At 43.4% G+C, this 16,515-nt stretch overlaps 1 protein-coding gene across 1 annotated transcript in view; it reads right to left on the bottom strand.

Annotated features, from left to right (window-relative positions):
• MND1 (meiotic nuclear divisions 1) overlaps positions 1-16,515 on the bottom strand; it is a 193,839-nt gene that overhangs the window by 170,845 nt on the left and 6,479 nt on the right. Inside the window, exon 2 of the mRNA XM_073605308.1 lies at positions 5,453-5,518. Within this exon, the coding sequence (XP_073461409.1) occupies positions 5,453-5,518 (66 nt within the window). The remainder of the gene's footprint in view (positions 1-5,452; positions 5,519-16,515) is intronic.

Genomic DNA, 16,515 nt, shown 5'->3' with positions numbered 1-16,515 from the left:
ATATTGATCCGTTCAGATACTATACCACTAAGAGAGGCATATGCTGCGTGCGTGGGTGTTAGCGGTACTGGCGCTAACCTGACGCTGCCTGGGGCTGGTGCTTGCCAGTTCACCAAAACGCTACCAAAAAACTGTTAGCGATCGCAGGGATCAGGCCTGACTCTGCGAACGCTGCAGTTATGCGTTTAGTGTTTTGTAAGTGACAGTGATCGATCGATACTGCACTTGAGTGGGCTAGGCTGGGCCGGGCGGAGGGGCAAAACACAGGTGCTAGCAGGTATCTGGGCTGTTCCTGCTAACACTGCGTTTTTGGGAACCCTAAACTGCTGGGGACGCTAGTATAGATCTGATCGGATCAGATATTGATCCGATCAAATACTATACCACTAAGAGAGGCATATGCTGCGTGCGTGGGTGTTAGCGGTACTGGCGCTAATCTGACGCTGCCTGGGGCGAAGCATATCACCGCCGGGCGATCAGGGGGCTAAACCTTTATTTGGTAATAAACGGCGGGTGCCCTGACACCGAAAAAAAAAATAAACGAACTAACCAGCGTCAGCCGTAACGGTTATACGGTGATCAGTGGTGAAAGGGTTAACTAGGGGGCAATCAAGGGGTTCAAACATTTATTAGATAGTATATGGGGGTACCTGTCGCTATAAAACGCTGACGGCGAACCTAAATATTTACCTCCCTAACTAGCGTCACCAGTGTCACTAATACAGCAATCAGAAAAATGATCGCTTAGCGACACTGGTGATGGGGGGTGATCAAGGGGTTAAAACTTTATTAGGGGGTGTTAGGGGGGTATCCTAGACCTAAAGGGGGCTAACACTCACTGCCCTAACACACTGTCACAAACTGACAGCATGCAGTAATCAGCAAAAAAAAAACCTGCTTGGTGTCAGTGTGACAAGGGGGGGGGGGGGTGATTGGGGGTTGATCGGGGGTGTAAAGTATGCCTGGCATGTTCTACTGTGAGGTGTAGTGTTGTGCAACTCACTCAGATGTCTTCTCTCCTTGGCGCCGGAACGGAAACTGCCGAGTCGAGGAGAGATGAAATCACATCCTCTGCCTCTGTGTACTACACAGAGGCAGGGGACGATTCTCATTGGCTGGGAGCGATCGCGAGGGGGGGGGGGGGGGCCACGAATGGATGGCCTCCCCCTCATCTCTGATCGCTGCCAGACCAAAGCCGACCGCCTGGGGCACCAGGGGGGGGGGGGTCCGATCAGACCCCCCGCCCGCGGGAAGGCAATCACGTACCAGGTACGTGATTTTGCCTGCCGTGCCATTCTGCCGCAGTATATCTGCATTAGGCGGTCCGCAAGTGGTTAAGTTCCCCTGCTAAAGAATGATGGGATTCTTGGCAGACTGCCCGTTTTTTGTTTTTTTCTTCCCTTTCTTTTGACGGCTGTCGGCTTTAGCAGAGCAGAGAGAGAATTCTCTGCATAGAAAGAATCGGGAAATACTTTGTCAAGATCACCACAGGGAAAAAAATCGTGATAACGAGTCTTAACGATTAATCGTGCAGCTCTAGAACATATTGAGTGATTTTCCGCTCTACTTTACCAATGCATAGTTAATAATTAGTATAAACTTGCATTTGAATACAATATCTCTGTCCCAAAGCAAATACAGTGATAACGCACATCCTAAATAATATACAAAAGAGTGATACATATGGACAGACAGTAGGTTCCAGTACTTACCTAGGAGACCTCTGCCCCAATGTCACACATACCCAAAATACACACACTCATACCTATGACTTTCCTCACATCTGGTGCTGATGTGACAGTTATAGGAATGCTCTGTATACCCAAGCTCCCGGTACACCTGCAGTGAAATGCACTATTAACCAGGAAGGAGTTGAGTAAATAGTAAACATAACTATTTTACAAAGTCTGGTGCCCTGCCCGATGTTTGAAGTCTGACTCCATTCCAGCACCATGGGATGTATTGTGATACTAATGTGCATTGCAGATCATTTCTTCAGAAGACTGTGCTGTAACAGCAAAAGAATAAACTTTCACACTGAATTGATAAATAATGTTCTGTTATGAGGGCTGTATAAAAGACATACTGTATATCGACCAATAGTATGGTAACATACCAAGTCATGTATAAGGGTTAAAAAGATTGAGTCATGATACCACATTTACAGGTCACAATACTGCCCATGACTCCACATATGAACATGTGCTACATGGAAAGTAACAAATCTACATACTGTCTGCATCTGCAGCAACCTGTTATGCAAAATACACAAGGTATATGTCCGCACAACCTTCTGGTATATGCTTTACTAAGAAAAGTTTAGTTTTTTTGTTTTCTCAAATGGTAGATGACTGAAACCCTGTTCTATAACCCTACCAATTTCAGGCACAGGGAGTACATATTCAATGACAAATGCAACCTGAATATAATCCAAATTATACATGTATATAAAATATCGTGCATGAAAAAAAAAAAAAGTACATACAGTCACCGCTCTCTTCTCTGCCCCTGCAGCACTCACTGGAGCACTGAGTAAGAGAAGGGACGGAAGCGGCTGGCTCAGGCTCTCATCGGCGCACTGAGAGGCCGAGCCAGCTGTCTGTAAGGAATCTGGGTGGATCCCAACATTATTGTCAGGATCCCTTCAGAGTCTGGAGCCACTATGTCAGCTGACAGCAGGCTTTAGCTTTGGCCATACTTCTCTTTTAATTTATAATACACAAGGCCAATGTTGAGGTTCTTTTATACAAAAAAGAAGTAACTAATGCAGAAACTTCTGCAACAAGGCCTTTTTCTCAAAAAGGTATTAGAAATATCACCTATATTGATGGTTTTAAAATTTCATATGGCCCGAGACAGAAGAGATCTATAGAGACATAAAGATGTCTTATCCCTAAACATTTTACTCTCAACAACCATACTGCAGAAAGCAAAAAACATGTAAAAACACGTAACATATACACACACACACACACACAAGCATATGTGAATTTATTTACTTTTTTTTTTTTTTTTTTGCAAAAAGTGGACTTAGCCTCTAAACACAGGTTTGTCTATGCAGTCTTTGCATCAGCATTTAGCCCAGAAGCCTGTCAGTTAAATGTTGCAGAATACACATTTTTAGGTTTTTAGTTCAGCCTAGGGGTGGGCTACTGCCAAAAACGTAGCACAAAAAAAAAGAGTTTAAAGCAGAGGTCCGCCCACCGCTGCAAAATTTAAAAACCAGCAGCTACACATACTGCAGCTGCTGGCTTTTAATAATAAGACACTTAACCTGTCCTGGAGTCCAGCGATGTTGGCACCACAGCTGATGTTTTCATCATCTGTCGGGTGCTGCCACCGCCATTGCGGGTAAGGGAAAACGGCGGTGTAGCCTTACGGCTTCACGCCGGGAACCCTACTGCGCATGCGCAAAGCTCCGCTCTCCTACTGGCCCGACCACAGGGGGAAGAAGAGGGAGCCAAGCCGTAATGTCAATATCCGTGGCTGTGGCTCCTGGAAGTGGGAACAGGATATCCTGTCCCCACTCCCCCCCCCCAAAGGTGCCAATCGTGGCACCGAAGGGGGGGGACAAATGAGTGGATGTTCCACTTCTGGGTGGAACTCCGCTTTAATTGAGGGCAAATGAAGTGATGGCAGGAATACACGATAAGAAATTCGGTCAAAAATTTCCGTTCTGCAAACAATCGGTCACTTTTCTAAAGGCTGATGCCCAGCAAGTAATACCCGATATCAATATTGTGAACGAAAAAGACTGATTGAAAAAAAATTGAAAAATTGTGTCGTATCATTTGCAAACAATCGATATTCTATTAGTTGGTGTGAAGGTCGTCCTTAAAACATCTCCTGAACATTATCACTTATAAGTGGTTAATGTTGGCAATGATTTCGACCATCGAACGTGTATTCCTGCTATAAGAGTAAGTATAGGTAAGAAGACCCCAGTACCCCTACACACCAACAAATGTAACATAAGTGTAGGAATGCGTTACCAGCTTGGAGCTTCTGCTTACCTCTACAGCTTTAGAAGTTTTAGGGCTGCAACCTCGGCCTCCAAATTGCCAGCCAATGACAGACCTGAACACACAGCGCATTTATCTCTTGTGCTAAGAGGCACCCCAACACCCCTAACCAAAGCAACCAGCACCAAGAGAGGACATTCTCCCAGAACTACCCTACAGTACACTGAGCCTCCCAACAGTATGGGTTAAGTAGGAAGGAGAGCCAAAATGAAAGAATCGAAACAGCTTGGAGCCATTGGTGCCCACATGATGGAAAAACACTGCATGATTTAGCACTGCTTACCATACAAAAAAAAAAAAACTAGGTCTGCCTACTGCTCCATCCCCCAACTTTTGGCACTCCCTCCCTGGTGTCTGTGGATTTACCCATTCACACACTATTGTATTGCTGTCTGTTCAGGGAGACCCACCATGTACTAGGCCGCATTCCATCCTGGTGCATGCATTAAGAGTGCATCATCTGGGCTTTGCAGACATGCATCCTCTTTCTGAAAGTAGCAAGGGACACCAGACCTTTCTTCTCCAACCTCAATAACAACCAAGGGGAAGGAGCTTTAGCCGTGAACAATCAACCCAAAAGAACCCGGGGTTGCTGGCAGCCACAGTCCATCCACAAAATTTGTCAGTGTACATCAGGGGCTCAACTGTTACCTGAGGCACCACAGGGGAGAACTCAGGGCCTGACCAACTGGGAGTTAAGTAAGGGCCCCACTGGTGCCTCTCCGCTCATGGGGATCATTACTTCCCCTCAGGCGAAGACGTCACATTGTGGAAATCTGAGAAGGTGATGGGGAGGAATGGTCCCACAACTAGGACAATAACAATTCTAGCCAAAAAAAGCCCAGATATGCAACCCCTTCAGGTCTACCATTTCTGAAATGAAAGGGGAACGTATACTGGGAGGGCCCTGTAGCCAGCGCAAAGGTCTGAGGGAAAATAAGCTGTTTTGTTGTTCCCGTCTGGCCGCTGGAAACATATTGTAAATGGCTGGAAGTGAACAATGCTCTCATCACTGAATATGAATGATGAGTTTCCTGTTTTATGCAGGTGGAGCCTCTCTCATATGCTGTCCCAGAAAAGAACTGGGGCAAAAATAGTTTCCCGTTTGTATGGAAATCCTATATAATTTCCTCCCCTTCCCTGCGGTAGTTCCCTGTGGAAGTTTGAAAGGCTGCCTGACAAGAGTTGAAACCCCAGGTCCTTTTTCTTGGTTAGTCCAAGATTTTTGACTTTTTTACCTGTAGCCTCATGTATGAAAATGTCATATGAAAATATTTAGCACAGGAATAGATGAAAGCAGTAGGAACTGGATATACAGTAAACATTACATTTTTTAATTTATTATACTGATAAAACCAGGTCTGTAAACAATCTCAGCCTCCAATATCATGTTTATAAAAACAATGACAACATAAAATAAAAATACATACCGTTTCAAAAAATATTTCCATCATCTTCGCTCTTTTCTCCTCAACGCTAAGACCCCGTTTCTTAGCCTGAAGAAGATTAAAGTTAGCATTTCTTAATAAAGCGACTAAATAAAGTAAACCAAATATTTGAAGGTCAGGACACAATTGAGGGTCTATTTATAAATGTTTTCACACAATTTTCACCCAGGGTTCACACAATTGTCAAGCTGAATTCAAATAGAAAAATATGAATCCTGGGTAAAATTTGTATGACTTTTGTGTGAAAATATTTATAAATAGACCCTTTTTGTTTTTACTAGAATGTGAAAAAAGAGATTCAATTCTAATGCCCCGTACACACGGTCGGACATTGATCGGACATTCCGACTACAAAATCTATGGATTTTTTCCGACAGATGTTGGCTCAAACTTGTCTTGCATAGACACGGTCACACAAAGTTGTCGGAAAACCCAATGATTCTGAACGCAGTGACGTAAAACATGTACGTTGGGACTATAAATGGGGCAGTAGCCAATAGCTTTCATCTCTTTATTTATTCTGAGCATGCGTGGCACTTTGTGCGTCGGATTTGTGTACACACGATCGGAAAATTTTATAGCCTGCTTTCAAACTTTGTGTCAGAAAATCCGATGAAAAATGTGTGATGGAGCCTACACACGGTCGGAATTTCCGACAACAAGGTCCTATCACACATTTTTCTGTCAGAAAATCCGACCGTGTGTACGGGGCATTACTGTGTTAGGAGCACACTACTGCTCAGTGTGGTTACAGGCTATATTATATGAAAGATGAACTCTTCGCAGCATACATCTACTTGGCACCAATGCCCTTTAAACCCAACTAGATCAATTCATAGATGAAACCTTTCCCTTCAAGATTTTCCCCAACAGAAGCCCTGCAATAGCCAATTAGTTGTGGGCATTTGTGCAGTTGGCACCCCTACTTGACCATCCTGTAGGCATGTGTACACACAATCCAGGCATGGCTGTTTTATGACATGCTTCTACTTTGATAGCAGTTTAGCCCAAGACTGTGCATAGGCAGTAGTGGTCAGGGGCAGCAAAATGTGAATGAATGATATGCAATTGGAACCATCTCAGTAGTCCCTTTTCCACTAAGCCTTAGGTCAGTGGTGCCCAACAGGTGGAGCCTCTGATGCGGCCCGCGACCTGCTCTGGGATGGCAGGTGGCAAACCCAGATTGTGGGTTGCCAACTTGCCCTGATGGAATAGGTCCCTCCCCAAATAGGCCCATCAAAAAGCGTTAGTTTCAAGTAGGTTGCTTTTTAAATAAATACCTAGCTAACTGCTCACTTACAGTGGGGATCGAAAGTTTGGGCACCCCAGGTAAAAATGTGTATTAATGTGCATAACGAAGCCAAGGAAAGATGGAAAAATCTCCAAATGGCATCAAATTACAGATTAGACATTCTTATAATATGTCAAAAAAAGTTAGATTTTATTTCCATCATTTACACTTTCAAAATTACAGAAAACAAAAAAAATGGCGCCTGCAAAAGTTTGGGCCCCTGCAGAATTTATAGCATGCACTGCCCCCTTTGCAAAGCTGAGACCTGCCAGTGTCATGGATTGTTCGCAACCATCGTCTGGGAAGACCAGGTGATGTCAATCTCAAAGGTTTTAAATGGCCAGACTCATCTGACCTTGCCCCAACAATCAGCACCATGGGTTCTTCTAAGCAGTTGTCTAGAAAACTGAAACTGAAAATAGTTGACGCTCACAAAGCTGGAGAAGGCTATAAGAAGATAGCAAAGCGTTTTCAGATGTCAATATCCTCTGTTCGGAATGTAATTAAGAAATGGCAGTCATCAGGAACAGTGGAAGTTAAAGCAAGATCTGGAAGACCAAGAAAAAACATCAGACAGAACAGCTCGCAGGATTGTGAGAAAAGCAATTCAAAACCCACGTTTGACTGCACGATCCCTCCAGAAAGATCTGGCAGACACTGGAGTTGTGGTACACTATTCCACTATAAAGAGATACTTGTACAATTATGGTCTTCATGGAAGAGTCATCAGAAGAAAACCTCTTCTACGTCCTCACCACAAAAATCAGCGTTTGAACTTTGCAAATGAACATATAGACAAGCCTGAGGCATTTTGGAAACAAGTTCTGTGGACCGATGAGGTTAAAATAGAACTTTTTGGCCGGAATGAGCAAAGGTACGTTTGGAGAAGAAAGGGCACAAAATTTAATGAAAAGAACCTCTGTCCAACTGTTAAGCATGGGGGTGGATCAATCATGCTTTGGGGTTGTATTGCAGCCAGTGGCACAGGGAACATTTCACGAGTAGAAGGAAAAATGGATTGAATAAAATTTCAGCAAATTTTGGATGGTAACTTGATGCCATCTGTGAAAATGCTGAAGTTAAAGAGAGAATGGCATCTACAAATGGATAATGATCCTAAACACACCTCAAAATCCACAGGGGATAACATCAAGAGGCGTAAACTGAAGGTTTTGCCATGGCCTTCACAATCTCCTGACCTCAACATTATTGAAAATCTATGGATAGACCTTAAAAGAGCAGTGCGTGACAGACAGCCCAGAGATCTCAAAGAACTGGAAGACTTTTATAAGGAAGAATGGGCAAAGATACCTCAAACAAGAACTGAAAGACTCTTGGCTGGCTACAAAAAGCGTTTACAAGCTGTGATACTTGCCAAAGGGGGCAGTATAAGATATTAACTCTGCAGGGTGCCCAAACTTTTGCAGACGCCATTTTTTTGTTTTCTGTCATTTTGAAAGTATAAATGATGGAAATAAAATCTAACTTTTTTTGACATATTATAAGAATGTCTAATCTGTAATTTGATGCCATTTGGAGATTTTTCCATCTTTCCTTGGCTTCGTTATGCACATTAATACACATTTTTACCTGGGGTGCCCAAAATTTCGATCCCCACTGTATATCTTATCAATTTCTGGCATTGCTCTTTAGAACCTACAAGCCACAAATCATGTTCTTAGCCATTCACATTTAAATGTTTGCAAGCAAATGTCACTACTTTTTCTTGCCAAAGATCTTATGAGAATCCAGAAAGAGATCATTGCAGTAACAGACACTACGAGATAAATTGGACTGTTATTTGCCAAAGCTGTAAGGGGATTGTAGCTGTATTAAAGAGGAAGTAAAGTCTTTCTGTATAATTGTACCTAAAGGTAAGCCTATAATAAGGCTTACCTGTAGGTACTGTAAATATCATCTAAACTTGCACCGTTTAGGAAATAACTACTATATACTCTGCCGCCGTCATTGGTGCATGCGCACTGGAGGAACGTCCGATCGTGCCGTTTATTCAGGGCCCTGTGCCGTGACCGGTGCGGGAGTGACGTCATTGTGGCTCCGGCCAATCACAGCGCTGGAGCCCGCAAACTCGGAAGAAACACGATGCTGCAACAGCTTCGTTCTAAAGTATTTCATAATGAGCTAGTATGCAATGCATACTAGCTTATTATGCCTTTGTCTTACAGGTTTTTATTTTTATTTTTTAGGGTTTACAACCTCTTCAATGCACTTATAACAAAAGTTGAGTAACGTGATAATTTTTCATTTGCACGTACAGCTCAATATTGTCTCTCACTCTGCACATCATATCAAAGCAATACCAAAGTTGTAATCCGTAAATATGTTATGTCCCTCATAAAGCAAACTGATTCATGGTAGCAGAGAAGACTTTCGGAGCCACTAAACTCATAACAAGGCCAAGGACAAAGATCATTGCGGCTATTAAAAGCAAACAATGCACAAACAATAATCTTCCTTTAGCAGATGCATTGGTTATGTGTATTTCATCACCCATTAAGGCCTCATGCACACTGGACATTTTTAAAGCTAATCCTAGGAGTGTCTAGAGTTTTTTTCCTGCCTCTAAAATCCCCTACATGCTAGCCTAATGCCGCATACACACGGTCGGATTTTTCGACCAGACTTGTCCGACGGACGCCGACGGACCAAATCCGGCGGACAATCCGATCATGTGTGGGCTTCACCGGACCTTCAGCGGACTTTAGATTTGGAACATGCTTCAAATCTTTACGTCGTAACTCCGCCGGACTTAGAAATCCGCTCGTCTGTATGCTAGTCCGATGGACAAAAACCGACGCTAGGGCAGCTATTGGCTACTGGCTATCAACTTCCTTATTTTAGTCCGGTGTACGTCATCACGTACAAATCCGTCGGACTTTGGTGTGATCGTGTGTAGGCAAGTCCGGTCGTTAGAAAGTCTGTCGAAAGTCCGCCGAAAGGCTGTCGGATTTTGTAGCTGAGAAGTCCGACCGTGTGTACGCGGCATAAGTGTCCAGGGGGTTATTTACTAAAGCTGGAGTGCGCAAAATCTGGTGCAATTATGCAAATAAATCAATCAGCTTCCAGGTTTTATTGCCAAAGCTTAATTGAACAAGCTGAAGTTATAAACTGATTGGTTACCATGCACAACTGCAGCAGATTCTGAGTGCACTCGTTTTAGTAAAGCAACCCTTTTAGCAGTATTTGGTGGCAGAGGCTTTTTGAGGCAGGGAAAAAAAAAAAAACACTGCCAGTGCGTCCAGGAGCAGCAGAGTTTGAGCAGAAAAAACACTTGCCGATACTAAAAGCTTCTAAACGTGTATAAATGCTAGGCGCATTTAGTGCTTGAGCATTATTTAATTTCAATGGCCAGATAAATTATTTATTCTGGCCAATGAAGTGAATTAAGGCCCAAGAGCTTGAATTAAGCTAGATGAAGAGATGGAAAGGTTTTATGCTTTTTATTCCTCCATGAAAGTTATGGCAAACACATCACAAATGCCTACGTATACTATACTTTACTAAGTCTATAGACCCCAAAAGCAATATATAACAGTTCAGTGCCAATTCAGCTTTTTAACCACTTACGGACCACCTGCCACAGTTTTACGTCGGCTGTTTGAAGGAGGATATCGTTGTTATGGCAGCAGCTAGCTGCCATAACCCCGGTATCCTATTCTTCAGTGGGTGGTCCGCTACAAGATAAAAAGGGTCTCTGTGGCGGATTCGCCACAAGATCACTTTTATCGGTGGCGGGAGAGGGCCTCTCTCCTCCCGCCGCGGTCCCGTGCCCTCCGCCGCTTACTGAAGCCGTCGGCAGCGGTGGAGACGATTGCGTGTTGTCTCCTGTCAGGTATGGAGACGAGTGAGGGGAAGATGGCCCCCATCCCTTTCCATACAACTGCTGGGCAGAAGCGATGTCAAAACGTCACTTCCACCCACAGCTCTTAAAGGGTCATTATTGTTTACATTCCTTGTAATAGGAATAAAAGTTTATTTTTTTTTTTTTAAAGTAACAGTGTAAAAATAAAAAATTGTAAAATAAATAAGAAACTCATATGAAAACGGAGTTCAAACCACACATGTGAGGTATCGCCGCGATCGGTAGAACGAGAAAAATAATTCTAGCACTAGACATCCTCTGTAACTCAAAACAACCTGTAGAATTTTTTTTAAACATTGCCTATGGAGATTTTTAAGGGTAAAAGTTTGTCGCCATTCCACGAGCAGGCACAATTTTGAAGCGTGACATGTTGGGTATCAATTTACTCGGCGTAACATTATCTTTCATAATATAAAAAATTGGGCAAACTTTACTGTTGTCTTATTTTTTAATTAAAAAAAGTGTGCTTGTAAGACCGCTGCGCAAAAACGGTGTGACAGAAAGTATTGCAACAACTGCCATTTTATCCTCTAGGGCAGGGCTCGACAAACCCCGGGCGCCAGGTCGCATTTGCGACTAGAATTAGCGACCTGGCGCCTGGGGCGGCACAGCTGGGGGTATCCTGTCTCCGTGCGGACTCCGACCCCCCCCCCCCCCCCCTGTGCGATCGCGTCGGGCCGCCGGTAATTGAGGCCGCGGCTTTGCGGCCTTCTTCGGTCCTTCTGGAATCTGGCGCCATCTTGTGGTGGCCGTTGGTATTACAACCAGCAATGCTAATGGATAATGGATACCTGCCTGTTTTCACTATCCGCCCATCTCCTTCCCAAAGTAGAGAAGAAAGTGAGTGTGGGGATAGCTTTTTTTTTTTTTTTTCTTTTTTTTTTTCTTAATTAAAATTAATTTATTTGTTATCTCCCTGCTTGGCCCCTTTCCCACAGGCTGTCTGATCAGGTTCGCCTGTCCGTTTTTCAGGCGGACCTGATCGGACCCTTAGAGCGCTTTCACACCGAGCCGCGGGGGGGCGTCGGCGGTAAAGCGGCGCTATTTTTAGCTCTGCTTTACCGTCGTTTTAGTGGCGCTATTCGGCCGCTAGCGGGGCGGTCTTTCTGTGTAAATTTAAGATTAGTTTTTTTTTTATATTGAAAATAAAGCTTTGTCGGTCGTTTAAAAAAAAACCTGGCTCCTAACTTTTTTAGCTGGCTCCTAGATTCCAAGAAAATTTGTCAAGCCCTGCTCTAGGGTGTTAAAGAAAAAAAAAAAAAAAAAAAAAAGTATAATGTTTGGGGGTTCTAAGTAATTTTCTAGTAAATTTTTATACTTGTAAACAACAAATCTCAGAAAGAGGCTCGGTCCTTAAGTGGTTAACCACTTAAGGACTAGCCTCGTTTTGGATTTTAGGCGTTTACATGTTTGAAACAGTTTTTTTTGCTAGAAAATTACTTAGAACCCCCACACATTATATATTGTTTTTTTTTCTAACCCCCTAGAGAATAAAATGGCAGTCAATGCAATACTTTTTTTTGCACCATATTTGCACAGCGATCTTATAAGCACACTTTTTTTGGAAAAAAATCTTGAATAAAAAAAATAAGACAACAGTAAAGTTAGCCCAATTTTTTTCTATATTGTGAAATATAATGTTACGCCAAGTAAATTGATACCAAACATGTCACGCTTCAAAATTGCGCCCGCTTGTGGAATGGTGTCAAACTTTTACCCTCAAAAATCTCCATAGGCGACATTTAAAAAATTTTACAGGTTGCATGTTTTGCGTTACAGAGGAGGTCTAGGACTAGAATTATTGCTCTCGCTCTACCGGTTGTGGTGATACCTCACGTGTGTGGTTTGACCACCGGTTTCATATGCGGGCGCTACTCGCGTATGCGTTCGCTTCTGCGCGCAAGCTCGTCGGGACGGGGGTTTTTAAAAAAAAAAAAAAAAAAATTTATTATTTATTTTACATGATTTTTATTTCTTTTTACACAGTTTTTAAAAAAAAAATTGTGTCACTTTTATTCCTATTACAAGGAATGTAAACATCCCTTGTAATAGAAAAAAGCATGACAGAATCTCTTAAATATGAGTTCTGGGGTCAAAAAGACCTCAGATCTCATATTTACACTAAAATGCAATAAAAAAAAAAAAAAAGTCATTTAAAAAAATGACATTGAAAAAAAATGTGCCTTTAAGACGTATGGGCGGAAGTGACGTTTTGACGTCGCTTCTGCCCAGCAGTGTCATGGAGACTAGTGGGCGCCATCTTAGCCTCACTCGTCTCCAGGCACAGGAGGGAGACGGACGCGATCGCCTCCGCCGCTACTGACAGCTACGGTAAGCGTCGGAGGGCCCCGGATCGCGGCAGAGGGGGGGCCCTCTCCCGCCACCGATAAAAGTGATCTTGCGGCGAATCCGCCACAGAGACCACTTTTATCTGAAAGCCGACCGCCGCACGAAAACGGGGATACCGGGGTTATGGCAGCTAGCTGCTGCCATAACAACGATATCAGCCGGCAAACTTTGGACGTACATCGGCGTGCGGCGGTCGGCAAGTGGTTAAAAAGGCAAAACAATAATACATATGGCAGCGTCTGGGAAGAAAGTACATCCTTTTTGTATAGATTTAAGAGTTCCTATCTTTCTTACTGCCAGGCTTGGACAAAGTGGCAAACCTATCAAAGTCCAAACCTCAGCTATGTCATGGTTCAGGTCATGTAGTTACTGAAAATGAGAGAAAAAAAAAAAAAAAAAAAGCTGCAGATTTTGCACTCTAGTTTTAGTAAATCAACCCCACTGAGTCTGGCAGAAGCAGTCATGATAGTCTGAAGGGAGGATAGTCTCTGTAGAGGTAGACTAATAGGCAAGGAATCGCAATAGTCAAGGTGAGCGACAAGGGAGTAAATTAGTAGCTTGGTGGGTTGGTATAACAGCCAGGCAAATTGCAATATTAAAGTTTAGATGTTATTTTGTTATTTTTTTTTTAAATAACAAACATGTTTTACTTACCTGCTCCATGCAATGGTTTTGCACAGAGTAGCCCAGTTCCTCCTCTTCTCGGGTCCCCCCCACCAAGTGCCCCATAGCAAGCCGCTTGCTATTGGGGCACTCGTGTGGGTTTGATCCTAAGCTGCGCTCCGTGTGTCCATTGCTCAGCTTTAACCCTCCTCTCTGCTCACTGGCAGTGATTGACCGCAACAACAGTCAAAAGCTCCTGCTGCTGTCTTTGAGCCCATGAGTAGGAGGGAGAGAGCAGAGAGAGAAACAGCTTTTGTGCACAGCGCTGGATCGAAATTTGGCTTAGGGAAGTACAAAGGAGCTGGGGGGGAGCTGCTCACAGAAGGTTTTTTACATTAAGGCATCATTCAGGTATCATCTTTTATAGCCGGCTTCATTTACACGGGACGTTTCTCCACTTCTCCTGAATGCTGGAACATCACAGTAATCCATGTTTAAAAATGTGCGTTTAGCAGCGTTTACAAGCCGCGTTTGCATTCAGAAGCGTTTACTAAAGATAACCTCAGAAGACCCTCCCAAATGATTATAAAGCACTAAAAACAAGTATTTATTAACTATTTCAGCCATTCTGTGAGAGAACAGTGCGAGTAGCAGCTGAGAAAGCAGTGTGCTTGTAGCTAGCTGTTAATTTTTGGATGGTTTGTTAATATGGATCCCATGATGAGCATATGTGAGGAAATGCTCCTGATGTTGCTTTTGCTGAGGCTCCAAAGACGTAGAAAATTGCTTGAGAGGACCAGAGTTCATCGCTAATGGACAAATCCATTGATGGCTCAACGCATGTCCACGGGATACTTTTCTAAAATGTATGTTCAGCTGTGTAATTACCCACAGAATTTTTTTTTTAATTTTACACGCATGTCAATTGCCACCTTTGACATTCTCTTGACTCTCAACTCCATCGTCAAGTAATGCAAGTCGTGTATTGTACAGCATAATTGGCTGATGAGGGGAATATCACATGGTATATCAAGCTTGCAGGCAGTGATAATTGAGTTTTTAGCATTTTCCAGGCTCAAAAGTAATAAAAAAAATGTTTCCCTTTAAAAACGCTTCTAGACTAAAAAACTCACCTAATGCAGGTAGCCGCTTGAAATGCCTCTAAACACGGCTTCTGAACGCATTTTTCTTTTTTTGGGTTTCAAAAAAAGCCTCTAAACTCAACTGCCTAGAAACTACTATAAAACGACCCTGTGTACATGTACTGATAAGATAACAGAGGAGAGTTCTGGAGCAGTTGAAAAAATATGCCCAACTGCTCCTAAACTTCCATTTACCAGCAGCAGTGTACATGATGCCTAATACAGAGAATGCATTAAGGTAAAAAACATTCTTTACACTTTAAGAAAGGTCAGCTTTGACATTAGTCTCTGTACAGGTCTTGCTGAGTATTAGTGGTCTGATCAGCAGTTAGAGCCCTTTCACACTGGGGCGGGGGGCCATGTCGGCGGTAAAACGCCGCTATTATTAGCGGCGTTTTACCGTCGGTATGTGGCCGCTAGCGGGGCAGTTTTACCCCCGCTAGCGGCCGAGAAGGGGTTAAATACCACCGCAAAGTGCCTCTGCAGAGGCGCTTTGCCGGCGGTATAGCCGCGCCGTCCCATTGATTTAAATGGGCAGGAGCGGTAAAGGAGCGGTATACACCGCTCCGAAGATGCTGCTGGCAGGACTTTTTTTACCGTCCTGCCAGCGCATCGCTCCAGTGTGAAAGCCCTCGGGGCTTTCACACTGGATACACAGCAGCAGCACTTTCGGGTCGGTTTGCAGGCGCTATTATTAGCGCAATAGCGCCTGCAAACCGCCCCAGTGTGAAAGGGCTCTTAACCGGTTCCCAACCGGCGCACGCCGATGTATGTCTGCAGAATGGCCCGGCTGGGCAAATGGACTTACAGGTACGTCCATTTGAATTCCCCGCCGTGCCATTGCGTGCGCGCCGGCCGGGAGCTCCGTGAGTCGGGTCGCGGGTCCAGCAGACTCGATCGCCGTGGGGATACCCGCAATCGCCTCACGGAGAGGACGAACGGGGAGATGCTGATGTAAACAGCATCTCCCCGTTCTGCCTAGTGACAGAGTCACTGGATCTCTGCTCCCTGTCATCGGAGCAGAGATCAATGACGTCACACACACAGCCCATCCCCCCTACAGTTAGAATCACTCCCCTAGGACACACTTAACCCCTTCACTGCCAGTGTCATTTACACATAACGTCGCAGTCACAATAATAAAAAAAAAAAAAAAAAAAAAAAAAAAAAAAAAATCGCTGATCGCAGCCATTACTAGTAAAAAAAAAAAAATATATATTAATAAAAATGCCATATTTAGTAAACGCTATAACTTTTGCACAAACCAATCAATAAACGCTTATTGCAATTTTTTTTACCAAAAATATGTAGAAGAATACGATCGGCCTAAACTGAGGAAAAAAATTGGGTTTTTTTTATATATTTTTGGGAGATATTTATTATAGCAAAATGTAAAAAATAATGCGTTTTTTTCAAAATTGTCGCTCTTATTTTGTTTATAGTGCAAAAAATTTTTAAAAATTAAAAAAAAAAAAAATCGCAGAGGCGATCAAATACCACCAAAAGAAAGCTCTATTTGTGGGAAAAAAAGCACGTCAATATTGTTTGGGAGCCACGTCGCACTACTGCGCAATTGTCAGTTAAAGCGACGCAGTGCCAAATCGCAAAAAACGCTCTGGTCAGGAAGGGGGTAAAATCTTCCGGGCTGAAGCGGTTAAGTGTCACAAATTTGCTTGCTAAATTTCTCCCATGGTACTCCTGGTTACAGGGAGGCATGTGACTAAGCCTAGGTTTTATACTAGTGCTGCTGCATAAACATGCATTTTTCAGTGTTTTT

This window comes from Aquarana catesbeiana, linkage group LG01, assembly GCF_042186555.1.
Source record: "Aquarana catesbeiana isolate 2022-GZ linkage group LG01, ASM4218655v1, whole genome shotgun sequence".
In the NCBI taxonomy this organism is placed as follows: Eukaryota; Metazoa; Chordata; class Amphibia; order Anura; family Ranidae; genus Aquarana; species Aquarana catesbeiana.
Note: the sequence above shows the minus strand (reverse complement) of the source record. Positions and strands in the feature narration are given on the sequence as shown.